Source organism: Armigeres subalbatus, chromosome 3 (assembly GCF_024139115.2).
Source record: "Armigeres subalbatus isolate Guangzhou_Male chromosome 3, GZ_Asu_2, whole genome shotgun sequence".
In the NCBI taxonomy this organism is placed as follows: domain Eukaryota; kingdom Metazoa; phylum Arthropoda; class Insecta; order Diptera; family Culicidae; genus Armigeres; species Armigeres subalbatus.
In genome coordinates this window covers 157852946-157879552 of record NC_085141.1, presented here as the reverse complement: position 1 = coordinate 157879552, position 26607 = coordinate 157852946, and the positions used below count along the sequence as shown (strand labels likewise).

At 39.5% G+C, this 26607-nt stretch overlaps 2 protein-coding genes across 2 annotated transcripts in view; one reads left to right on the top strand and one right to left on the bottom strand.

Annotated features, from left to right (window-relative positions):
- LOC134224576 (TBC1 domain family member whacked) overlaps positions 1 to 23131 on the top strand; it is a 50072-nt gene extending 26941 nt beyond the window's left edge. Inside the window, exons 3-5 of the mRNA XM_062703987.1 lie at positions 1196 to 1509; positions 1576 to 1940; positions 21196 to 23131. Coding sequence (XP_062559971.1) covers positions 1243 to 1509; positions 1576 to 1940; positions 21196 to 21658 — 1095 coding nt within the window. The 5' untranslated portion in view covers positions 1196 to 1242 and the 3' untranslated portion in view covers positions 21659 to 23131. The remainder of the gene's footprint in view (positions 1 to 1195; positions 1510 to 1575; positions 1941 to 21195) is intronic.
- Positions 9513 to 14686, bottom strand: LOC134224733 (uncharacterized). The gene is made up of 3 exons (XM_062704263.1): positions 14644 to 14686; positions 13990 to 14212; positions 9513 to 10070 (listed from the first exon to the last, which is right to left on the bottom strand). The coding sequence occupies exons 1-3, from the start codon at positions 14679 to 14681 to the stop codon at positions 9777 to 9779; spliced, it is 555 nt and encodes a 184-aa protein (XP_062560247.1). The 5' UTR covers positions 14682 to 14686; the 3' UTR covers positions 9513 to 9776.
- Positions 23132 to 26607: the final 3476 nt, after the last annotated feature.

Below are 26607 nucleotides of genomic sequence, written 5' to 3'. Positions count from 1 at the left end.
AGTTAGCTTTGATTCTCTATCGGAATCCATTCTTGCACCATTTTATTTAGGAAAATTATTAATCTGTTTTACTGCCCATGATCGCATATTTGTAAATTGTAACATTTGCTCTTTTTTCGATTCTGAGTTAATCTTATGAATCGTCTCCAAAACTTCAAAAAACTACCAAGTTGTTTTGTAACATTGAGCAAAGTGACCGCATAACAGTAACACTGGACAATGTTATCGCCTGTATGCCTTGTAAATCGATCAAAAATTTACGAAATTAATCTGTATTCAAATACCAAGTAATGTAAATGTTACTACCGAGGAATTTGACTGGAAAAAGTTTTTATATAATTTTTGATATTTTTTTAGAAAATTATTAAGATTTCCATACTTATGAGTATCACCAACATTATCCCTCCAATTCTCCCATTCCTACATTTGTCGATTGTTTCAAATATGCGATCATAGGGAATGTCTTCACCTGTTGTGGGAAGAATTTAGCACCATTCCATTTATATATTAAATGGAATAGTACTAAACTGAACTTATGACAGATGACCATTTTTAGATTTTTCTATATTTTGGGGAAACGTGTTACGATCGAAAATGATTCAATGTATACTTTCTCGCAGCAAACATTGAGAAGCATTTGAATCATTTTGTTAATATTACTCACAATTTCGTGAAATTATCAAACAATTATTTCAAAACCTAATAATACACTCATCTAATTTATATTGATTTTTATCGAAAATCAGATGGAAATGCTCCAAATTGGAAAGGAATTAAACGCAAATGTATACTTACAGCCGTACGTTTTATTTGCAAATGGATCTCTGTTGTAATTTTTCAGCGATAACAAGAAAAAACTCTCCAAAAATTTATATCTAGCAATTTTAATTGTTTCCTCAAAATATACAAAATAGAGGACATCCGAATTTTATTGAAAAAGGAGGACATGTCCTCCTTTAGGATACCATATGCTCAAAGGATCGATGCCACATTATGACCTTAAGACAAAGACAAACGCAAATCTATCATTAATTTATTTGAACATAACAATCACTGAAATATTTAACTTTAACTAGAATGCCATGAATAATTATTATTTAGATTAGTAACAAATCCTAAAGTTATTGTTCTGAATTAAAACTCGCGCTTCCATATAATTTATCTATATTTTTTTCATTTTAAAATCTTTTCATAGATAAACCCGTTGCATCTCAATCGAGCTCCTGTCTAGTTCCGACAGCCATGGCGACCTCACCAACTTCAACAAACACCTCGAACTCGGTTTCGCTGAACCGGCAGTCGAGTAAAAATGCCGACACGATATCCCTCTGTTCGACCACCAGTGCCTTCTCGACGTGCCCCGATCGACATGGATTCTACGGTGGCAGTCAGTTTTCGGAGAAACCCGCAAAGGAGACGCTCACCCGGGAGCAGATAATTGCGCGCGAAAAGAAGTGGCTGCACATGACCAAGCACTGGCAGGAGTATATGAATAAAAACTATAAAAAGGTACACTTGGTAGTCCTCCAATAACTTGACATTATCGTTCTAATCAATGAGTTTTCCTTCATACAGCTTCGGGAGCGATGTCGCAAAGGTATCCCACAGGCCGTTCGTCCTCGGGCGTGGTTCTACCTCACCGGGGCCTACCAGCTGCATCAGAAGTATCCGAACCTATACAATGAGTTGCTCCGACAGCCGGGCAATGCGCAGATAATCGACGAGATTAAGAAAGACCAGCACCGGCAGTTTCCGCATCACGAGATGTTCATCGATGAGGAGAAACCCGGTCAGAAGGAGCTGTTCAATGTGTTGAAGGCGTACTCGATACACAATCCCAAAGTAGGTTACTGCCAGGCCCAAGCGCCGATCGCTGCCTTTCTACTAATGCATTTGCCGAGCGAGCAAGCCTTCTGGTGCTTTGTTACTATCTGCGATAAGTGAGTATTAGCTTTGATTAATGATTTGCTGCGAGTGGTGTACGGCTTGAATTTTGGGGTACGTCTTTGGCGATTAATTTTAATTTGACCAATTGTCGGCTTCTCGATAATGGGTAATCAATAATCAGTCCAAATCAGTTCCAAATAACACGCACAGATTGCAAAAACCTCATGTAACTTTCCCTTGTGTGGATGATAATAATTGTTTGTATAATAGCTAAGCCGCGTATAATACCACTGTAAGCGTGATTTACCTGACGTATAGATCTGACAACTTAACACGTTATTCACCTCGCTTAACCACGCTTACTTATAATTAGGTATATAGGTAATAAGATGTGTGAATAAACACGCAATTTAGCAAGATAATGAAAGGCATACAGAAATAAATGGGTTGAATTAGTCTCTGTGGAGACCGGTGAATGTACCTAGGGTAACGGGAAGTAATGTTAGCCTAGGATGTAACGATGTCTCATCACGCAAATTAATCAATATTTCAGCGATAATACATCGTTTTGAATAGAGATATTTATCACAACTGCTTTTAAAAAAATTATAAAGCATATTTTCCATACATTACGCATGGTTGGTTTCGGTTTGAACTGTAGGGAGCGGAATCAAGGTTCGCATTCGAACATGTTGGAGCGTTTGTAGTGAAGTCGTACAAACCCCCATATATTTTTCGATGGTTGGTGTTCAAGTTGGTGCTTCGGTCGTTCGTGTGTGATATTGTTGGTCGTATAAATTGGGTGTTCGTACGAAGGAGGGAATCAATGTTAGTCAAACTGCTTGACCGTGTGTACGCTGCATTACGGCTATTATAGTGAATAATGCACCAACCTTTCATGGAATGATAGAGCATCCACCACCAGAGCTAAGATAAGGAAAATTTGCCGAACATAATAATTTTGGTTTAAAGCTTCAGTATATGAAGATTTAAAACGAGAAATGTGCTCAACCACAGCCAGTTGGGTTAAGGTTTGAGCCATATACCCTATGTGACTCAACAAACGATTTGCCAGAAATGTTAGCAGATCATAGTCACGACAATTTTCTGAACATTTGGATATGTATCTACAATTCAATAATCAATTGTTCATTTCAATCCTGTTTCGTTTCGACACAGTTCCAAAAGACGCTTAAGAAACAAGTGCATTTTGGTCAAGCCCGCTGAGGTAAAGGTTTAATGAGCTCCTGCACCAGACCCGCGGCTTGACGCTCCAGTTCAATTTTGTTTTCTAGTTCGTGCTGTTATGGCGCTGTGAATCAAAACAAAAGAAACCCCACCGACATTCGTGCCGCGAAGCGTAAACACCAACAAGTGAGAGCATCTATTTACGGACACCCTGCAAATATCATGTTGCAATTGCTGGAAAAATGCGCTCGCCAATCAGCAGTGCTCACGAATGGCGATCTTCGCGTGTATATTTTTACCATGATGTGCCTATCGGTATATAGTTGAGGGATTGAATGTTTTTCGATGCAACCCAGGCTGCAACCCGTCGAGAGAATGTTCAACGATTCAGGGGTGATTCAAATATTACGCACATTACTTTTTGAGATTTCTAGAGCCCCTCTCCCCCCTCTGTCACGTTTACCAGTGTATGTACAGTCGCAAAATCTTTGACCCCCTCCCCTCCCTACCTAAAACCTGTGACGTCATTTTTGATTTGTTATGTACTGAGTGATTGAGGTAAAAATAGTTTAAAATGGAAAATTTAGGGTAATTGATTCGCTACAGCTATTTTTAACAACGCTGCACATTAAGGCCTACTTTTATGTTTGAACCAGGTTTGAACTATATTTATGATCCGAGTGTATGTAATTAAGAGTGGTGACACTGTCAGAATTGGAACAAAATTCGTCTGTCATTCCTACACAAAATCATGTTCCAAACGAGCAGGAGACCTGTCAAATGCAGCACATGTCGCCACTCTTAATTACATACACTCTATTTATGATGTGCTCCCTTTCAGTACGGATCCGGATGGGTCATATATGCCCAGCGTTTTAGATTGAATGTGAAAAATCACAGAAGAGAGATAGGTTGCCACTTTCTTTAGCAAAACTTTTCACCAGGATGTTGGCTTTGCAGGAAAAAAATCGGAGGTCAAGTTTGACTATATCTTGAAGACCCAAATATCCGAAACCTTGGGAAGATTTCGCTTCTGAGACCATGCACATGAATCTGACATGTTTCAATCCTAAATAAATCACATTGTTTGATAGTTGTGAATACTCAGACAAGTTTAGCCATCCTGATCGTTTGTACCTGTGATTAATTTTCAGGAATACTTTTGTGGAAAAGCCATCAGAATCCGAGTACCAACCTACACGAGGGTTAGCTATTTTTTTTTGAAAATTGTTGGGGGCATAGAGTGTGATGTTCTCTGGGAAGATTGGACAAATCAAGGTGGGTACTCAGATTCTGATGACTTTTCCTCAAACGTGACCTTTAAGTGGTCTTGTTGTGTAAGGGTTATCACGCCTATCTAGAGAGTAGGAGGTTGAGGGTTCGAGTCCCTCCAAGACACGTGGATTCTTTTGAGCAAATTTCATATCAATTTGTCTATTTCGAAACATATGCTTTTGATCCCATAGTCCGATCTGGCCAATTTTCAATAGGAAACAATAGGACAGGATTTTTCGTCGAATGCAACTTATTGCGAACGGGCTGAGTCGATTGGTATATGACACTATGGGTCTCCGGACCTTCTATCACAAAATCGTCTTGGAAGTGAATATATAGCCTTTTCGTTACACCTTGGTGTACGAGAAACGCAAAAACGTAGTTTTGACAGAAAAACGATCATAACTTTTAATCGGCAAAAGATATTGAGCATATTTTTACATCAAAAGTTTCATTTTTGAGCTCTAAAAGTCACCCAATCCGATTCAATAAGCATATACGCATGATGCAAATCCAATAAGGGATCGGCTGTTTACTTCAATGACATTTACTTTGTAACTGCCGGTGACGTCCACACGTCTAGGCAGTGGACGTCCACACGTCCCAAACTAGCTCACCTTTCCTCAGGGCCGGCTTACCTCCTGCTCAAAGGACATACGACACAAGACGCAGCTGAAGTGGACAGAACAAGGAAGGATCAATTCAATTGCATGCACCAATAGCCTTTCAATTTCATCAAAAAAGAATTTAATTTACATTTTAACTATTATTTATTTTTTCCATCTTATTATGTTAGGGTTAGTGTTTTAAGGTTCCCCCAGACCTAAGTGATTTTATCGCCGCGACGGCGACAACTAGTCGCCGCGATTCTACCGTTGGGTCGCTGCAGGCAATGTTCTATTTACGCTTCCATACCAATGGCGACAGAATCGCTGTCGCCAAGCGCTAGAATCGCGTCGCGACTGTCGCATCGCGTGTGTTTGAGGGAACCTTTAGTTAGTAAATTTCGTTGCGGCCGATAGATGTCCAGGAAAAACATGGGGAGACCAGGCTCCTAACATACCTTAGGTGATGCGGGGTGGCTGGCAAATGTGGGTTCGCCGGCGAGCGCTGAGGGCAATGCACCTACGGTAGCCTACTGCGGTACGGTTCGGGGAGCGGAGCTTTCTCCCGGCTTCAGGTCGGCGACTATCCTCATTGTCTCCGAGAGTTTTGGAATTTAACAAGAACTTCGAGTTGGGATCGGGAGTCCGGCTGGCAGGGATCTTGTCCGCCACTTCCTGACGATGAGTAGCATTGGCTGGTGGTTCGTTCTTCACTATGCTGACGACACGTCGTCTCGTCCGGCCACCAAACCTGGTCACCGATCCTTCCGAGAGAGGGCAATCCGCGAGGACACCGTAGGTTGACGGTCTTTTTATCCGGTCTGTCTCCGGCGGTAGAAAGTGATGACGACGGGGTAATTAATGTAGCCACCTCGTGGCGTTTGGTTGTCACAGGACAATGGCGACTATTGGGGTTCGCTCATCGAGGCTACGGGTGTAGCGGTTCCGGAATTCGCGGCACTTCTACGTCGTCTGGTGTGCCACGACCGACTTGGACCTTCCTCGAGAAACTTGCTGGCCGGAACTAAACCGGATCGGGAAACTAGATGGCCGGCTTGCTCTGGTCGGAAACGGTTCCAACCGGGTACTACTGACAATCCTCGGGAGGGCGGTCAAACGGGGAATACTTCCGGGCCCGGTTTTGCACCCTAGAACTTTGTCGGAGAAACTCCGCGACACCGGACACGGTTCTTCGAACTTCGGCTTGACACCGGCTTCCCTTGGCGCCACCGCGTGGTCCCTTTTGGTTAAGCGTCTCTTCCTTCAAAAATCTTTCTTCACACAACTGTCTTCTAGCTTGGTTGCCTCCCGACTGCCGAGTCGCGACCCAATACGATCTTCTCTTCTCTTTTCTCTCCGTCCCCAGCATAGGGGTGCCATCGTCGCCCGCGAGATTTGAGCCACACGGAATTAGTTAATTTTACACGTTTAAGGCAGAATAGGCGGTTGTAAAATTTACCCCTATTCTCCCTTTTCTACTGCATGCAAAGTCTCACAATAATAATGGTTAGTATATGTTATTTGCTGGTACACACGCAAATGGACTGATCCTTGGTACCGAAAACGGTAACAACTTCCAGGGTGCAGCAGCCGTAAAAAGTGTAGACAACAAACTTCCGTGCACCATGTTTACGGTACTCGTCAGTGAGTGGCGATACCGGCGTTTCTATCTGTGTTGTTAAGCCTGCTACTCTATGTTCTGAGATTTTCACATTTTCCACCATGAGCTCATGGAAGAATGGTAGTTGGAAATCGATAAAATGTATGGGAAAATCAAGTATTTTGCAAATTTCTGGAAAATGGAAGTGTTTTAGGAGAAAGTAGTGATAAGGAATGAAGTATGAGGTGAAAAGATTATATCCTGCACTTAGTTTGCACTGTTTAGTAGTTTTATAGTGATGAAATTTCAATTTTACTACCACTGAAAAAACGCCATCTCTTGCATTAATCGTTTTGACTGGTACTTTATTCTCTTGAATATGAGATGCTCAAGGTACTCCAAAACGTTCTGGAGTTCAGCCTACGGTATCTATCAGATCAATCAAGGCTTTTGTTATGTCCTCATCGTCGGTATACCCCCAATCCTGTTCAATAGGTATCATACGCATATCAATACGTATTATGCCAACCCAATTCTCGTGAATACGGGATCTTCAAAGTACTCCGAAATATTCTTGAGTTTAGTTCATAGTATCTACCAGATTGATCAAGACTTTCGCAATATCCTCATCATCGGTATTTACCCATATCGATGTAATAAGCATATGATCCTTATTTCCATTAACATGAGATCTAATGTGCAAGGTGCTCCAAAAAGATGGATGGAAAGAAAAGAGGATGGTCGAATAGTTCAATCGTTTCGGTTTCCAGAGCGTTTTGGTGAACCTGAACCTAAAAGGTCTATTATAGCTTGTGTGAATAATGATTCAATGAATATCAACCACCATTCATAATTTGGTACAATTGATAGATCACATGATCCAAGCTCCAAAAAGGGTCTTTAATACAGTCAATCCTTAATGAGTCGCTAATGAAAGGACCATTGACTCAAGCATACATCGAGATGTGGAGTAGAAGTTTTTTGGAAAATCGTTCGAAAGAACCAAGAGAGTAACTGAGGAAATATGTGTAGTATGGCATCATTTGCTTCCACGAGTCGATATCGAGCCGTAGAACATCGAATCATGGAGGGCCTATTGTACCTTGTAAAAATATGGAATGAAATCGTATCGGATCCATGAACCTGCTGTGATGTTCAGCGTTAAACGGAGACATCGTTTAGCACTTGGTTGATCGGGTAAATCGCTTCTTTCGAACTTCCGGACATTTTGGATACTTGTCGGAAGCAGCTAGTAAACATAATGAGTGAAATTCTATCGGCTCAATGGATCTGCTGGGATGTTTAGCAATGCACGAATACATCGTTCAGGGTTTGGTTGATCGGGTATATCGCATGTTTTGAACTCCAGGATGATTTGGAGAACCAAAAAGGCCTGTAGTATTTTCTAAAAGTAATGAGTGAAATCCTATCGGCTCAATGGACCTGCTGGGATGTTTAGTGATGCACGAATACATCGTTCAGGATTTGGTTGATCGAGTAGATCGCATCTTTTGAACTCCCGGGCATTTTGGAGAACCGAAAAGGTCTCTAAGTGCAATTCTATCGGCTCAGTGGACCTGCTGGGATGTTAAGCAATGCATAGATACATCGTTCAGGACTTTGTTGATCGGGTAGATCGTATGTTCTGCACTCCATAAAGTTTTGGAGAACCAAAAAGGCCTGTAGTAGTTACTAAAATTAATGAGTGAAATCTTAGCTGGGATGTTTAGCGATGCACGAATACATCGTTCAGGGCTTAGTTGATAGAGTAGATTGCATCTTTTGAACTCCCGGGCAATTTGGAGAACCAAAAAGGCCTGTAGTAGCTAGTAAACATAGTGAGTGGAATTCTATCGGCTCAGTGGACCTGCTGGGATGTTAAGCAATGCATGGATACATCGTTCAGGACTTTGTTGATCGGGTAGATCGCATGTTTTGAGCTCCATGACGTTTTGGAGAACCAAAAAGGGCCTGTAGTAGTTACTAAAATTAATGAGTGAAATCCTATCGGTTCAATGGACCTGCTGGGGTGTTTAGCGCTGCACGAATACATCGTTCAGGGCTTGGTTGATAGGGTAGATCGTACGTTCTGAACTCCATGCCGTTTCGGAGACCCTGGAATAGGTTGCGTTAATTCAAAACTCAATAATATCATGTCTTATGATCACATAGATATTTTTGGTTATTTTTTTTTTCATTGGGGTGTAGAACCACTGCGTCCATTGAGTTGAACTTTTGTGGTATACCCCTGATTACTATTAAATATTCGCATCTTCTAGGTTGATCACCATTTGTCAAGTAAACAACCTAAGACGCGTATTTTCCCAGTCCGGTATAATTGAGTTAATAAAACCCACTACCTTTCCAGGATTTGCTGTCCAAATATCTCCAGCCACTATTTAGAAATTTAGATCTACCCTTGTACAATGCCCTACCCTCACAACTGCAAAGCAGATATTCCGAGGTTTCACGTTCCATGTTACAGAAACGACAGATATCATTCTGAATCTGGCCAATATTTTTCAAGTGATATCTGCTCGGGCAGTGTCCGGTTATTAGGCCAGTGAAGGTGCAAAGAGCTCTCTTGCTGAGCTCTAAGAGCTTTTCGGTTACTTTAACATTGGGAATTATAAATCTCTTTGATTGAGCACACTTTTCGGCAACAAACCAAATGGTCATCAACCTTTGAGCTTCCCAGGATTTTAATTCTATTTTTGTGATACAGTATGATATACCGCTGAAAGGTTCTGGGCCAATTCTGGGTGCATTTGGACATATATTTTTGGACATATTCTCAACTTTGGACATTTTGTTTCTTTCAAGTTCTACGGCTCCAACTTCTAACCGGTAACCTATACAAGGTTCTCGACTACTTTCTAGCGGGGGGTTATAATTATACTAACGTGAACAGCAGATATTTCCTTAGACCAATAAAACACATCTGGTTCCGAGCGAGTATCAGATAGAAGTGAACTCGTAATCTTTATTCACACCGAACAATCGTTGTACATAACGACTCAATCGTTCACAGTATATCTATACGTTCGAGAGTGCGATCACGCTAATGCGGATGCAACAGTTCTTTCCCCTATATTTTTTTAGTTCAATCTGACATAGTTTAATCCATTTATAATCGAAATCGTATAACAATACAAATTAGCAAATTCAGACATCAGGTAACTGACAATATTAGCATATTAGATTATAAAATTCAATTCTCATTATTTCCCATAAATGTAATCGCTGGTCCTATTCGGTTTTCTCATTCGTTTCGATCTGCGGGGCTGTTCGACCAGGGCATCCTCCGAACAACTATCTTGTCTACGTTTTCTCTTGCGTCTGCTGGAGATATCAGGGAGTTCCCCGCGATCATCCTCCACGTGCGATTCGCCCATTGGCGCTGACGATTCTCCTCGCATCGACATGAAAACGTTGGATTGCTTCAAATGACGTGTACGGTTACTGACCCTCAGCTGGTCTCGATGAGCCATGACCTGAACGTTTCCAGTTGTAATCTGAAAAATATTTTTTGAAAACTTTTTTAAAAAGGTTGATTTCAACCATCTTGTTGGAGCATTGGGGTTGTTGTTCCTGTACCACACCTCATCTCCTTCAGTTAGTTCATCCAAAACCTCTAATGAGCGCAATTTAACCTTCTTATTTATTGAATAATGATCATCAATCGGAGGAGGTGCAGAAAGGAACGATTTGTGGTTCTTTTTAGGATTAATGAGATCGATAAGAGTTTTTGGTACATAAGATAAAACCATTTCCGAAGGAAGCCTTCCTTCCTTTGAAGGGGTATTACGGTAGTTGAATAGAAACAAATTTATTTGGTCCTCCAGTCTTAACTCACTCAAATTTGGATCCAACAAAAACTTTTTCAAAACCTCCTTGGTTGTTTTCACCAACCTCTCCGCCTGGCCATTGCTAGATGGATGGTAGGGCGGACTTTTAAGGACTTTTATCCCCTGTTTTTCCAGGAAGTATTTGAAATTGTGGGAATTAAATGGAGGGCCGCCATCGGATACCAAAACATCTGGTAATCCAAATCTTGAAAACAATTCAACTAGCTTTAGCAAAACTTGAGTACATTCTGTTCCCTTTTTCATCCACTCTATTTCTAGCCACTTCGAAAAACTATCTACCATCAGGAGGAACGTATGATGGTTCAAATAGAAAAAATCAATGTGAATACGACTAAACGGTCTGGTAGTTGGGATCCATGCAGAATTTGTCTTTGTTTTTGGTACTATCGCAGAACAGCTGCATATATCACAATTGGCCACAAAATGCTCTATATCCGAATTAATGCCGAACCAGTATACGTATCGCCTTGCCTGCTGCTTCATCTTCACCATTCCCGAGTGGTTTGCATGAAGCAATTTTAAAATATCACTATGCATTTGTTGAGGGACTACCACCCTCTCCCTGTATAATAAACACCCTTCGGCAATTTCTAACTCATGCTGGTTTGAGAATACATCTGCAAACCGTTTATCCAGACGCTTTGGCCAACCGTTTTGCATAAACCCTATAACTTCTTTAAGGAATGCGTCATTCACGGTATTGTGAGCTATTACTTTAAAATCCAAAGGCAGTTCTTTACTGAAATTTATGCTATTTATCATATTCCTGCGGTACATCACAGTTCAAGGGGAACCGCGAACAAAAATCGGCGTTACCCATTCTCTCTGATGGTCGGTATTGAATTTCAAATTCGTAAATAGAAAGCTCTAGAATATATCGCTGGATTCTTGTTACCAAAATCGAGTTCTTACCCGCTTTACCGAAGATACCCACTAAGGGTTTGTGGTCCGTGAATACTAAAAACTTTTTCCCATATAAATACTTGTGAAATTTCTTCACCGTGCACACTAACGCTAGTGCCTCTAAGTGCAGAATTGGGTAGGACTTTTGCGCGTTGTTTAATGAAAACGATGTAAAGGAAATGGGCTTTTCAGCACCGTCAATTATGTGTGCAATGACGCCCCCTAAACCATACCCCGAAGCATCGGACACTACCACAATATCTTTGTCAGGATCGTAAAATTCTAGCAGATCCGCTCTTAAAAGTGCCTTTTTACTTTTCTCAAACGCATTATTGCAATTTTCGTCCCAAACATATTGTACATCTTTTTTTAATAAGTTATATAAGCAATACAAATTTGATGATAAGCGCGGAATAAATTTATTATAATAGTTAACCAAACCTAAGAAGGATTTTAGCTCCGTTACATTTTCAGGTACCTTCGCCTTTTGGATAGTCTCTATTTTGTCCGAACATGGGCTCAACCCTTTCTCACTGATGACGTGACCCAAGAAGATCAACGATGTTTCAAAGAATTTACATTTGTCCAGATTAACTTTTATGTTTGCCTCTGACAACCGAAACAACACCAAATCAAGCTTCCTTCTACAATCATCCAGGTCTTTACCAGCTATTAAGACATCATCCAAATACACATACACATAATCGATATCCTTCAACACTTGCTCCATAACTTGTTGGAAAATCGACGCACTGGATGATGCCCCTTGCGGCAAACGATGATACATGTATAATCCTTTGATTGTGTTAATAATCATAAATTTTTTTGATCTTTCAGATAACTCTAACTGCGTGTAGGCCCCCTCTAGATCCAAAGAGCAAAAAACTTTACTTCCCGATAATCCAGCAAATATATCTTGAGCTGAAGGAAGCGGATATGTATTGGGAATGATTTGCTTGTTTATTGACACCTTACAGTCAATAACCAGCCTAATACCATCATTCTTCTTCATGACTACCACCACCGGAGAGGCCCACTCACTAGTTTTTATTGGTGTAATTACTTTTTGCTTTTCCAATTTCTCTAAGTATTGCGAAACCCTATCCCGTAATCTATAAGGCACATTATAAGCTCTTCTAAAAATAGGTGAATCTTGCTTCAGCACTAGGTCCGCTTCAAAGCCCACAATCGGGGAAGAAAAATCCTTCGTGAAAACATTACTATATTTTTGTTTTATTTCACTTACCATTTTGGCCTTATCATACTCCGTCACTTTATTAACCGTAGACAGTTTAGAAAAATATTGTCTCCAGCTAGGGAAAAATTTATCCAGCCATGGCCGACCTAACAATGGAATGAAACTGTTATCGCCATTCAACACCAATAACTTTAGATATTCTTCTCTTCCTTGATATTTAACCTTTACTTTAACTTCACCTTCTATCTTCAATTTAGATCCATTCACAACAATTAATTGCTTTGTACAACACTGTAACGGTTTGTCAAAATGAGAGAAATATTGTGCTTGGCTCATTACTGAAACCGCTGAACCACAATCTATCTCCATTGTAATCGAATTTCCTTCAATAACCACATCTATCAAACAGGGTTCACTAATTTTGTTTAGGGACGACACTAACATGCAAGACAATTCACCTGATTCATTATCATCGTCGTCATCGTCACTATCCACGTCATTGGTTGTCATACGGCTCATGAGGTCGTTCAATGGTGCTTCTGTACTAGGCCCTGGCTTATGTGACTGCACTAAGTTTACCGCGTCACGTCTCAGGTTGATCAACCTAAAGCATTTACGTTTGATATGCCCTTTGGCACCGCAGAAATCACATGTGTAGCCAGAATAATCGGTTCGTCGTCTATCCTGCCTTCTTTTCCATTCCCCTAATTTTTTATCATTATCTTCTCGCCTACCATTGAAGTTTCCTCCATTATACGGCCTAATTCCAAGTCTATTTTTAACGGGTCCTCTAACCGAAGACACTTGTCCAAGATTTTGATTTGCCACTGCATACGTGTTTAATAATTTGTTCAAGGCATATCCGCCATTGGCAGTCACCCCTAATGTCTTTGCATTAGCCCCTGCCATTTCCCATGTGGTGACAAGTTTTTCAGCTACCGCTAGAGTTAAATTTTCCTCATTTAATAATCTTTGCTGTAACGCTGCGTCTCTTACACCCGCCACAATGCGGTCCCTTATCGCCAAATCTTTAAAGCTACCAAATGAACAAAACTCCGCTTGCAGCTTTACTGACAAAACGAAATCTTCTACAGATTCGTCCGGCTGCTGCACGCGGTTGTTGAATTTAAATCTTTGAATCAAATCAGATTCGGTTTTATCGAGTCTTGATTTGAGTCTAGCAATCATATCCTCATAAGGTACATCATTGATGCTGGAATTTGGGTATAAAAGCTTCAGCTCTTTGTACACCACCGGCCCACCAAGAGTAATAAAATGCGGTCTTCGTAAATTCTCCTGAATACCATTAGCTTGGAAAAAGAAGTCTAATCTTTCAACCCATTCGGCAAAGGAAATGCCTCTACGGTATGGCTCTATCGTTGTAGACATTCCAACCAGCGCCATAAGAAATTTTAACAAAAGGATTCTACAAAATGGCTAATTGGTAAAAAAAATGTGACTCACCCCAAAAATGGTATCCGAACCGCGATTTGCCGGCGTCTGACCTTTGCCAAGCGTGAAATTCACCTGTTGCCAAATTCTCTCGATGCAACCGATTAAACGTCTTCGCTGTTGTTTGGCCAACTCCTTCGGAATTCTGGATGCCGTTTCACAATGATCCACCGAAGGGCTCAAATCGGCGTGGAGTGAGAATACTGCCCGAACCAAACGATGTCCTGATGAATGCCTTCAAAAAAGATTAAAAAACACTCTTAGAAAATCGCCGCTGTGCTATTCACTATAGGATTGTCTTCAAACACACGCCGTTTTAGTGAGAGCAATTTCAATGGCTTTTATAAATCTATTGTGAGAATCACAAAAGATATTGACTAAACAAAAGCTTGCCACTGGAAATATATCTTTATATGCATGACACGCGGTTTCACCAATGGTTGATAATTAGCACTTTTATTAACCGATGTATTCAACGGCCAACGACACCATAACCGTTCACGCTCACACTAGATGTTTGTTTCGCCTGCTTCTTTTAACGACTTGAAACTCTCTTAATTTCCTTTTTCTCGTCGCCACTTTCAAGTTCTACGGCTCCAACTTCTAACCGGTAACCTATACAAGGTTCTCGACTACTTTCTAGCGGGGGGTTATAATTATACTAACGTGAACAGCAGATATTTCCTTAGACCAATAAAACACATCTGGTTCCGAGCGAGTATCCGATAGAAGTGAACTCGTAATCTTTATTCACACCGAACAATCGTTGTACATAACGACTCAATCGTTCACAGTATATCTATACGTTCGAGAGTGCGATCACGCTAATGCGGATGCAACAGTTTCTAGATATTTTCTGATGCATTTGAGAATATGTACTCCAGAACAGTTTGGACGGCCTAGGACATCAGAAAAAAATATGTCAACACTTTTTTAGTTCTTTCTATACTAGTTTTGGAAAAAAAACCTAATTCTGTACGTTAAATCCATGAAAAAAAAGTCGTCCTGAAAAAACATAAATAATGACTAGAAAAGTGATGTAGTCGAATCTATCTTTTTCCAGGATTCTTTCACGAATTGATTTTGTATGTGTAGGCTAGACTAGACTTGGGAATTTACAGTAATAAGGGTATTTTGGACATCTGAACATATGTTCGACTTCCGGCTATAATTTATTTTGTTGTTACAAAAAAAAATCATTCAAGCTGTGCACGATCACTAGTGTTGAGAGTGATTTCGGTCTAAAGAACTAAAGAACTATAAGTCCTAAATACATTATCTTTTAATTTGTTTGGCTTATTTCTAAACAGATAACACTGATTCAACAATTTGACGCTACAATACACTCGAGTCGGTTTTCTACGCGGGAGATACGTACCGCGCCAAAAAAAAATTCTCGTAAATCACAAAATCCGCGTAAAAAGCAACTTCATTAAAAATCGATTTTTAGCGGTTTTCTCGGGTTTCCCGACTTTTTAGACAAATCGCAAAGAAACATCCACGTAAATTCATAAATTCACTAATAAGCGACCCCAGTGTACATGGTTCGATGCCACATTCTTCTTCTTCTTCAATGGCTCTACATTACAACTGGAACTTGGCCTGCTTTTCAACTTAGTATTCTATTAGCATTTCCTCAGTATTAATTTAAAGCTTTTCTATGCCCGCCATTGCATGAGTAGCTTCCTTGTTTCAACCGGCTCCTATGCAGGTTACTGTTCGGCATTCTTACTACATACCTTGAGAATCATACTCAAACCTCAATCATCGAGAATCGCTTGCGGTTCTGCAATGAGAGCAATGAGAGTTTTTCCGGCGGAATCGAGACGTTCATAATAAGCTGATTTCACCCATAAGTAATAGGGTATCCAATCATGGTTTGAACTAGTGAAAAGCGTATCATGGTTTGAACCATTTTGAAATCCGTAGGAATTACCATCTCATTGGCAGGAAATGAACCTAAAACAGTATGAATGGCATATTTAGGTATACTGGAAGTGATAGAGTTTATTTAAACATTCGTACATATTGTTTAAGTAATAAAATAAAGCGATTCAAAAACGTCCTGAATTTGCGCCAAATCCCCCCCACCAGTGGCATAATTTCAAAAAGCTCGTAAAGGACGCATTTTATGACACAGGAGTGAGATCAATATACCAAAAGAACGCTATTTTTATCTGTAATCGATTGACATCATCATACAATTGAGAAACAGTTTTAAATAGTTAAAATAGTAACATTTATACAAGGTAAAAACTGATCATGGTTTGAACTAAATTCGTATCATGGTTTGAACTTGTAAATGCAGTCATGTTCTGCTGCTGTCCGCTAGGAGCGCTGCATGCGCCTAGCTGGAGCATTTTGTTTACATTTCCAATATGAAAAAATCGCAATTTTCATATCGATAATTTAGACGATTTTCACACGTTTCGAGTTACTAATCTAATGCGAGAAGATGAATAGTAAAACAAATTTGCTTTTCTATAGATTTTCTCAGCGTTTCATGCATGCAATTAGTACTATATTTAGGAGCTGCTGGCTGCTGCAGTAGTTCAAACCATGGTACGAATCAAAGTTATGTCACAGACAAACAGACATAACACATTGAACATTCACTCATCAAATTCATCGTCGTTCAAACATTTTAACGACATCTGTTGATTTCAGTAAGTTGGGCAAATCACGAACCAGATGGCGGTAGTGAGTAAACTAAAAACTAGAGCAAATCCTAAGCGAGCGCCACGAGTGATCGATTGGCCAACTAATGATTGTTTGAATTGACCAGTAAACCAGTGAACGATGGAAATTTGACGAGTGTTATGTCTGTTTGTCTGTGGTTATGTAATTATTAAGTTTTTTCAATGAAACTAGGCATAAATATGTGCACCCAGGATGTTTTTAGAAAGATAATGAACTAAGCTTCCATATAAACTAGAAAACGCAGTTCTAACATGTCCCTTTAAAGAAATAAATTAACTTTGTTTTGCCGGCTCATCTGAAACCCGCCATTTGGTTCAAACCATGATTGGATACCCTAATTCTTTTATGGAAATGACAGTTCCGTGTTTGAACAGTTGTAGTTCAGACTCGCCAGTGTCACATGAAAAAACTTATTGTTTTAAGACTTTAAGTTAGGCGAACAAAGAGAAAACGTAACAATCCCGTAATGATGTAAATTTCGTATCGAGTTATGAACGATTCTTTGATTTTACCAACACTTATGCTTATCTATCTTTCCTGGGTTCGCTCGTGGTTCATTCTTTGCTGTCACATACCGTTCTCTTGTACATCACCAAAGATGGTCCTAAACACTCGTCTTTCGAATATCCCGAGTGCTTGCAAGTCCTCCTCGAGCATGGTTCAAGTTTTATGTCCGTAGAGGACCTCCGGTCTTATGAACGTTTCGTACATGACACGTTTGGTGCAGGTGGAAATTTTTGTTACTGCCATTTCTTCTGGAGGCTGTTGTGGGCACGACATTCATAGCTGAAACGCGTTCGTGTTTTATGACTAACACGACTAACGTGCATATGAACCAGATTCTGAAAGTCGGTGTGAACATGTGGCCAACTATAACAGGCCCATCTTGATGAGTTCAGCTCCGATACCATCTTTGTCAGCTGCTTTATTGTGTTTGGCTGTTGGATAGCATCCTTAACATTCATTAAGATTTCAACTAGCTGGTTTTCATCGTTTTTTGAACTAACTTAGTCGTCTTGTCCGATGTCTTGACCCTCACTTACTGTGTTCTTAGCGCCATTTAAGTACACATTCGTCTGTCAAGCTGCTCCCATGCTTATCCTTGCACAGTGCGGTTTGCGGCACGAAGACTTGCGTTAAGCTTCTGTTAAATTTTGCGTGTGTCTTGATAACAGCACAACTGTACCATCTTCTCGCACTCCTTGGCTTTTGTTCTCATGGAAGAGACGATTCTGATGTATCCGTTTCCATCTATAGCGTGCGTTCCACATTCTGCCGGGTCTATTACACTCTTCGTTGAAATCGTTGTGTCAACTTCGTCCCACATACTCTGCGTTGTTTCCCGCTGCGTCGATAATAGTTACTTCAAATTTATTCCAGCATTCCTCAAGACGGATCCCATCGAGCTCACCCGCTTCGGGCAACGCTGACTCACATTGTGGATGGCGAATACTGTTGGGCATTGGCGTAACTAATGAAAAATCCTAGGTGGGGCTAACTTTTTTTTAAACTTTTCCAATTTAACACTCATAACACAGGAAGTTTACCATTTCGCTCGATTCAACTGATGTATATTCACCTGTCATAATCTAAGATGTATATTGTTGGTCTACCAGATATCAATGGACGACTTAAATATTTCAAATGTTGTTCATCGACGCTCAGCCCTGTTACAAAAGTCTAGAAATCTCGTAGGATTCCCAAAATCCTTGATAGGTTCAGAAAACCATAGGTGTTGCGCTCGCCGTAAATAGAATGTTAATTAAAGGATTTTTTGATTTGCTTCGAACCTAGAATACATTATAAATTAAGTATTAGTTAGTTAAACTCTTTTAGCCTGCTTCCAATTCAGTGGCCTGACAATTCCTACGAGCTTTCAAACAGCGATCTGACCACAACAAACAAACCTTTCTTTTCTGTTAGAATAACTTCTAGGATGATTTAAAAAATCAGTTTTACATCCCAATACAACTTATTGGTGGTTAATTTTCAATTTAGTTAAAAAAAATGCAACAAATTAACTTATAAGAGCATTTGTTAACACATAGGAACATTTAACACATCTTTTCTCTCAATAGGTCTGTTTCACGCCTACTGAGACATTTTCACTGGTTTCATTGCTGCAGTGACAATAGGAATTTAGAGAATTAAATAGTATGCGGAGTTTCTAAAATCCACCCGAATGAATACAAAGTTCTTTTTATTCAACTTACCTCTACTTGAAATCTAAAAGTTTTACCGAACCTTTCTCAAGAAGCCTAGAGTGATAATTTAAATGCGCTACAGCTTTAAGGATTGGTATTAGTTAGGAAGGCTAAGATCATACGCTCGATTTAGATAACAATTACTCACAAAACCCTGGAAAAACTTGAAATTCTCAAGGAATTGTCCATTATCCATTAAGTACTTGAAATACTAATAAATAATATATTTTTTGATTCACTTGTTGATGAGGTATTTCCTTTGGTATTTCATAAATTATAACGTGTTTTGAGGGGTCCAGATTTTGTCGTGAGCTAAGCCTTACAACAATTGCTTGAAGTTCAAAAACTTGAGCGAATAGATTCAACTTGCTGTAGAAGTATCATCGTGTTGGCCAGATGATATTCTTCTTCTTCTCCATGATATACGAATGCAAAAATGGTATAGCGAATGGCTTAGAAACCTCGCAGTTAATAAATGTGGAAGTGCCTAGAGAACACTAAGGGGCGAATTAAATATGACGTCCACTACTTTTTGGGATTTCTAGACCCACTACCTCCCCCCCGCTGTCATTTTGTATACCTAGTACATGTACTGTCACAAAATCTTAGACCCCCTCCCCCCTAAAACCTGTGACATCATTTTTGAACGACCCCTAAGCTGCAAGGCGGCAATGTCCCAGTGGGAGATGTAATGCCAATAAGAAGAATAAAGTTCTTTGGTCTTTTTGAAAAGCAAAAAACCGTCGTGAATGCAACCTACCACGAAGCCTATGGCCAGACGGTCTGCTGAAGATTATCTTACCTGATATTCTTTGGCATATGAACAACGTGTAGAAGAAGTGTTGTCCGCAGCACCTTACGTTAAATTACTCCTAAAGGTCTTCGACCAGTCTTCTTAATCGTCTTGATTTGGTACCACATCAATTTCAAACCTGCCCTACTTCTTTGGTTCTAAATTAAACAAGCAACGTTGCAACATACCCTTAGATTATTGTCTCAATTGAGCTATCCGTTTATGGAAATACAAAATTCATAAGGATTTTAATTGATTTGCCCTAATTTACCCTTACAGATATCTCAAGGACTACTTCACCCCTGGTCTCGAAATGCTCCAACGTGATGCCGGCATGCTGAATGGTCTACTTAAGAAAACCTCACCATCCGTGTATCGACGTGTGACAATAGGAATTTAGATAATTAAATAGTATGCGGAGTTTCTAAAATCCACCCGAATGAATACAAAGTTCTTCAACTTATGTTACCTCTACTTGAAATCTAAAAGTTTTACCGAACCTTTCTCAAGAAGCCTACAGTGATAATTTAAATGCGCTGCAGCTTTAAGGATTGGTATTAGTTGGGAAGGCTAAGATCATACGCTCGATTTAGATAACAATTACTCACAAAACCCTGGAAAAACTTGAAAATCTCAAGGAATTGTCCATTATCCATTAAGTACTTGAAATACTAATAAATAATATATTTTTTGATTCACTTGTTGATGAGGTATTTCCTTTGGTATTTCATAAATTATAACGTGTTTTGAGGGGTCCAGATTTTGTCGTGAGCTAAGCCTTACAACAATTGCTTGAAGTTCAAAAACTTGAGCGAATAGATTCAACTTGCTGTAGAAGTATCATCGTGTTAGCCAGATGATATTCTTCTTCTTCTCCATGATATACGAATGCAAAAACGGTATAGCGAATGGCTTAGAAACCTCGAAGTTAATAAATGTGGTAGTGACTAGAGAAAACTAAGGGGCGATTCAAATATGACGTCCACTACTTTTTGGGATTTCTAGACCCCCTCCCCCCCTCTGTCACGGTTTTTTGTATACCTAGTACATGTACTGTCACAAAATCTTAGACCCCCTCCCCCCTAAAACCTGTGACATCATTTTTGAACGACCCCTAAGCTGCAAGGCGGCAATGTCCCAGTGGGAGATGTAATGCCAATAAGAAGAAGAAAGTTCTTTGATCCTTTTGAACAGCAAAAAACCGTCGTGAATGCAACCTACCACGAAGCCTATGGCCAGACGGTCTGCTGAAGAGTATCTTACCTGATATTCTTTGGCATATGAACAACGTGTTGAAGAAGTGTTGTCCTCAGCACCTTACGTTAAATTATTCCTAAAGCTCTCCGACCAGTCTTCTTAATCGTCTTGGTTTGGTACCAACCTGCCCTACTTCTTTGGTTCTAAATTAAACAAGCAACGTTGCAACATACCCTTAGATTATTGTCTCAATTGAGCTATCCGTTTATGGAAATACAAAATTCATAAGGATTTTAATTGATTTGCCCTAATTTACCCTTACAGATATCTCAAGGACTACTTCACCCCTGGTCTCGAAATGCTCCAACGTGATGCCGGCATGCTGAATGGTCTACTTAAGAAAACCTCACCATCCGTGTATCGACACCTTCAGAAGCACAAAGTGGACCCGCTGCTCTACATGACCGATTGGTTCTTGTGTGCATTGACCCGAACGTTGCCCTGGGACACCCTTCTACGGGTGTGGGATTGCTTCCTGTGCGAGGGTATCAAAATCCTGTTCAAAGTCGCCCTCGTCATACTGGGAGCCAGTCTCAGCTCGCACAAAGTCCGCAAACAGGCGAACGGACTCTGCGAAACGCTTGAAGTGCTACGATCACCGCCGAAGAAGTACCTCGAGGCGGACTTTGTGATGCACCACATTTTCCGACTGAACATCACCGTAGAAGATTTCATCCATGAGCACAAGAAGCAAGAACTGCTGCACCGGAAGGCGAAGGTTTCCTAGGGACGAGCCGGCCCGCCACCGGGCCCCGGCGGCAACCCAACGCAGGACGGAGCACGATCGCGGTGAGCGCCTCGTCGTGGGCTCTTCCACTCTAGTCTTGTACGGTGCGTGCGCGGTGTATCCGTGGAAGATCGGTACGAGACTCGGCTCGGCGCCGTAGCAGACGTCCTTGCGGGAACCCTAGGTACTAGGTTTACTTTGGTAAGGTGTTATTACTCTGAACTCGTAGTATTATATACAAAACTTAAGCGACTTGGTTCTCAGTTGAATCAGAACGCTTTCAAAATTACCATCTTAATCAGAATGATTTCCTTATATATAGTTAAATGCGGATGGATGTAGATTGTTTTTTGAAATAAATGAATTTGTCAAACTGAACCTCACTGCGATTCTAATAAGGAATACATCTGCAATGCAGTCGATAATATATTATATTGGAACAAATGGAGAGAAAAGTTAAGTACCTATCGTACACTACTGGTTGCTATAAAATTGCTTTTATGCCGTCGCGAGTGGTGAGGTGTAGAGTTGATATTCTAATCTAATCTGGCGTAGCTAGTGAATCACATGATTTGTGAATCTGGCAATCTGACATACAATTCAAATCCAATAATCATTAATCGCATTCTTATGGTGTAACAAACGGCATCATTGGTCTAATTGAGACCATCACAGTTCTTGATCATCGCAATCTAGTAAAAGTTTACATGCATAATCAAGTCACTACTAAGTGATAGGAACTGCCATTGAAGAATTCAGCATTAAATGGTGTCTATAGAAAATACGAAAATAACCACACCTTGAACGTTCAAGACACGAAAATGCCATTCACCATTCGCAATGCATTCCACAGCAGTGAAGTTGAGAATTCTTACTTTTTCAAAAAAAAAACTGAGAAAACATTAAAGATATTATTTCAAAGTATCTTATTAAATACAATTGAATAAAACGTTTGCAATTGTAATGGCATAAGCACCTTATTGTTATTTTTGTTATTTTGAAAAGTAAAGTGAGCATTCTTATATTCTAATCTATAGCTACGTCTGTTTCATTGTCATATATTGCGAATCTATTTTAACGCAGTTTTATTTGTTCTTAGAATCGCATTTCGAGCTACATTCTAAACATAGGAAGAAGGCAAATCCAACTTTAAGAAATCTATTTATAGAACGAAAACAAACACTATCGACAAATCGAACATTTAGCAAGAATAGAGGAGAATCATACGAAAAGAAGTACAACTGTAATTTAGTTTGGAATGCCTATCGACTAGTTAAAAAAATAGATAAAACTAATGTACAAAGCAAAGTCCAATCCATCGCTCTTTGAACATTCTAAAATGCGTATCATTCGAAAACTACTAAAGGGGCTACCGATCGTTGAAGCATTTCGCCAGTTCCCATTATCATTAAGTTCTGGTGTTCTTTATAGAAAGAATTCTGCAAGCAGCTTCGCGTTATAAATTAGACGATTTGTTACGTTTATCCATTAAAAAAATCACAGATAATCATTTACCACAATGTAAGGGCACATTAACAGACATCAAATGACTCACATGGAAATCAACTGTTAGTTGCAATGAACTCAAAACCATATAAGAAGGTGTTTCCCATTTTCGATTTTATGAAAGTGTAGAGGTAAATGTCATATATTCATGATATTGGGTACTGATATACAGATTTCACTGTGCTGTTATCCATACAGTGATTCCAAGATCATTTCAACCTTTCGAAGACTAACCGTTAGGATTACGACTAATATTACTTGGTTTGATTTAAACACAATGAAAGCAATGTATTCTTGCTTTACTCCAATATAAACCAATTGAGTAAGTTGATGCAGCTTTAAACTGTAAAATTTGGTAAAACAGCTGTTTGAGAGAGATGTGAGCGCAACGGCCTATTGCCGAAATAGTAATTCTCCCTTTGAGTGCCATGTTGCGAAATCAATACCATCGGAACGAAGCGAGGCAATTATTTCTTTGTATAGCGGGAGTATTAATTAATTATTTCCAGCTGCACAACAAGCGAAAATGGAAGAAACTCTAGCGTCAGTAGAGGTAATTGGTCTTACGCTATGGAGGAGCTTGGCAGATGATGAAGATCAAGAAGTAATAATCAAAATTATACCGCAATAGAAGATAGTGTGAAAAACAAATGATGATCGTTGCCGTTTTCTTTTTTACTTCATCTGTAGCAAGCAGATCGAACGTATTTGCCCGAACGGCCAGAAAGATATGCGTTTACAAGAGATGGGAAATCGTAAAAACCGTTTATGATTAGCGGAATTCGATAACGGATGAAAATTGAAGATAACGCTGATTAAAACAGCGTTTAATTTATCTTTTCGTAATATTTTGGTTGTCATTAATCTAATGTTGCTTTCTATGTGCGATTTTATAGAAAGCGAAATAAATTCAATATTTGCAGCTAGAATATCACTTGCTTATATGTACAGACATATTATTCGCAATACTTCAGTGGTCGCTACGATGAAAACGTAAATTTTTTCTAGTTGAAAATTTGTGCAATTTTATGCTTCTAAAGTTTTTTCATGTTATATGCCTGTTGCAGAGTAGCTTAAACTAATGAATGTTGATTGAAAATAAACATAGTTCATATTGTCAAACTACAAACATTTTAGTATATAAGAGAACGAACTGCGATCGGAGGTACCGAAATTATTCGAGAGTACATTTGGACAGCGGTTATACAGATGTAGTTTTTATACATATAGCATTTCAATTATTTATTAATCTATAATACATATCTATTCGAAACAAATACAACAATCTAGTGAAACGACATAAGGCATTAAAATAAACATAGATTAAGAAAAAACTATCCGAAGCCACGAAGCCCACTTTATATATAATTTACTTACGTAAAAACGCACTGCCTATGCAGAATGTATTGTAAATCTTGTAGAAGATATAAAATGAGTTGGCTTATCCCTCAACATTGAGCACCTTTGAGTAGTAGCCCTATCCCTCCAATTTCAGTTGAACCACTATAACCACCACTCACAAGGATAAATTCTCGCTAGTCGTCACTTCCTGTTAAGGGGTGATACAAATATGACGTCCACTACTTTTTGAGATTTTTCTACCCCCTCCCCCCTCTGCTAGCATTAAAGAAACAACGTTAAATAAAATCTTGTAATCTCTGACCATAGCCTATCTGCGTTGTATTTAAATACCGCTGAGCGATACGTCTACCCGTCAACATGTCCGGTGTGCACTGCACTAAGATCTCCTTAGATGCAACCGGACCGAGATCTTACTTAAGGCTCCGAAGGGTCCCGTTTCGTTGTGATATGTTGCCATAAAATAGTAATTTATGCACTTGCTTTTCTAATCTACGGGAATATTTAAATTTACTAATGATATTGATTATTCACGATGTATCTAAATATGTGGCAAGTCAATTCATTCACCGATCAGATTAGAACGAGCTCAATGTAATTAAAATATAAACGCAATACTTATCTGCAAATCACAGAGGATGTTGGGATTGTCCTTGAAGTAATCTCGTTGTGAACACAGACTTCCTGTTAGTCCTGACGGTGTTAGTTATGAATACCACTGCTGATACCGGAACTAAGAGATTTTCTTGAATTAAATTCTTCATCATTGGTCGTCTGGAAAGAGGTAGATAAAAGAATTGGGCCGCTTTCACTCGCCATCACATTAGTAAGTAATTAATCTTACTACAAAGACAAAAATACAGTTCGTATAATTCTGCCTTATTAATGGTTATCATTCATGCATATCTGCTATTTAACTTAACTAAAAACATATCCTCAATACTTGATAAAACGATAACTGTATATAGTTTCTATTATTGTCCATATATACCTACTATTCAATCTAGGATTCCAAATCGGATAAATTAATTCAGTTCCTAACTAAAAGCTTATCCTCAACGCTTTGGCTGTCAATCTCCTGTGTCCTGTCTCCACAATATGAACCCTGAAGGTTATAACTTGTTCAATCCTACATCTGTTTATATTAAAACCTCAATCCTAACTGCCCCGAAACCGCTTGCAACACACAACTGCCCCGAGCACAGCCACTACATGTGACCCACAGGACCCCAATCGAGGACGGCCTATACTATACCATTATAACGCAGAGCTTACACCCTCTCCTGGGCTGTGTGACGCTGAAAACATGCCCCTAACACTTGATCCCTAAAAAATAAAAATAATTAAACTAATTACACTAAATCTTACACTTTGAGCGATCCCGGCTGACATTCGCGTTACACAATGTGTTCTATGAATGCTGATCACTCATGATAACGCACCGAATCGGGGAAAAATTGCAATGTAACGCAGAGTTTAAACCCTCTTTTGCGCTAAGTAATGCTGAAAACTGTAACCTCTCATTTCGGTTCCATTTGACTTCATTATGATTTTTGTATATAATTTATTAATTAACTTTATTATGGTAATTTAACTTAAATAAAATAAAACTAGAACTAAGCATGAATTGAACTGAACTTAAAATAATAATTGAATTTGAAATAATACAAATATATAAATATCGATAACCTTACCCACCTGAACACCCCCATTCCCCGATCAACACTGCACCCGTTCTCATCAAGCCACAGTAAACCATAACTACCGTGCACGCTCCCACACACTGAGAGCGCACCCCATAAAACCGGCTGTCATCGCTGGAAAATTGATCAGAAGTGTGATATCGGATCTTGTAGAAGAAAAACACGTTTTATTCGCTCTACGGTCTGCACTCAACTGCCTATACATTTCTCTTTATTTTCTATCTTTCTTGTACATCTGTATTTGTGCCATCCCACAGTAATATCTCTGAAAGCTCAAGCTACTTACTAACACCGACACTACATCCCCCTTTTCCTCAATAGTCTTGTACTGCACGCATAATATAGTCATCCAGATACTCCGGCCGCCTTACTACTCGTCGG

Bases quoted from the DNA above. Each gene is read 5' to 3' on its own strand.
- LOC134224733 (XM_062704263.1), bottom strand. From the start codon at position 14,681: ATGTGTTTTATTGGTCTAAGGAAATATCTGCTGTTCAC. The intron at 14,213-14,643 runs GTTAGTATAATT...TCTTTTTTGAAG, and splicing joins AGGAAATATCTGCTGTTCAC to GCATTCATCAGGACATCGTT. The intron at 10,071-13,989 runs GTGAGTCACATT...AATATTTTTCAG, and splicing joins GTTCGGATACCATTTTTGGG to ATTACAACTGGAAACGTTCA.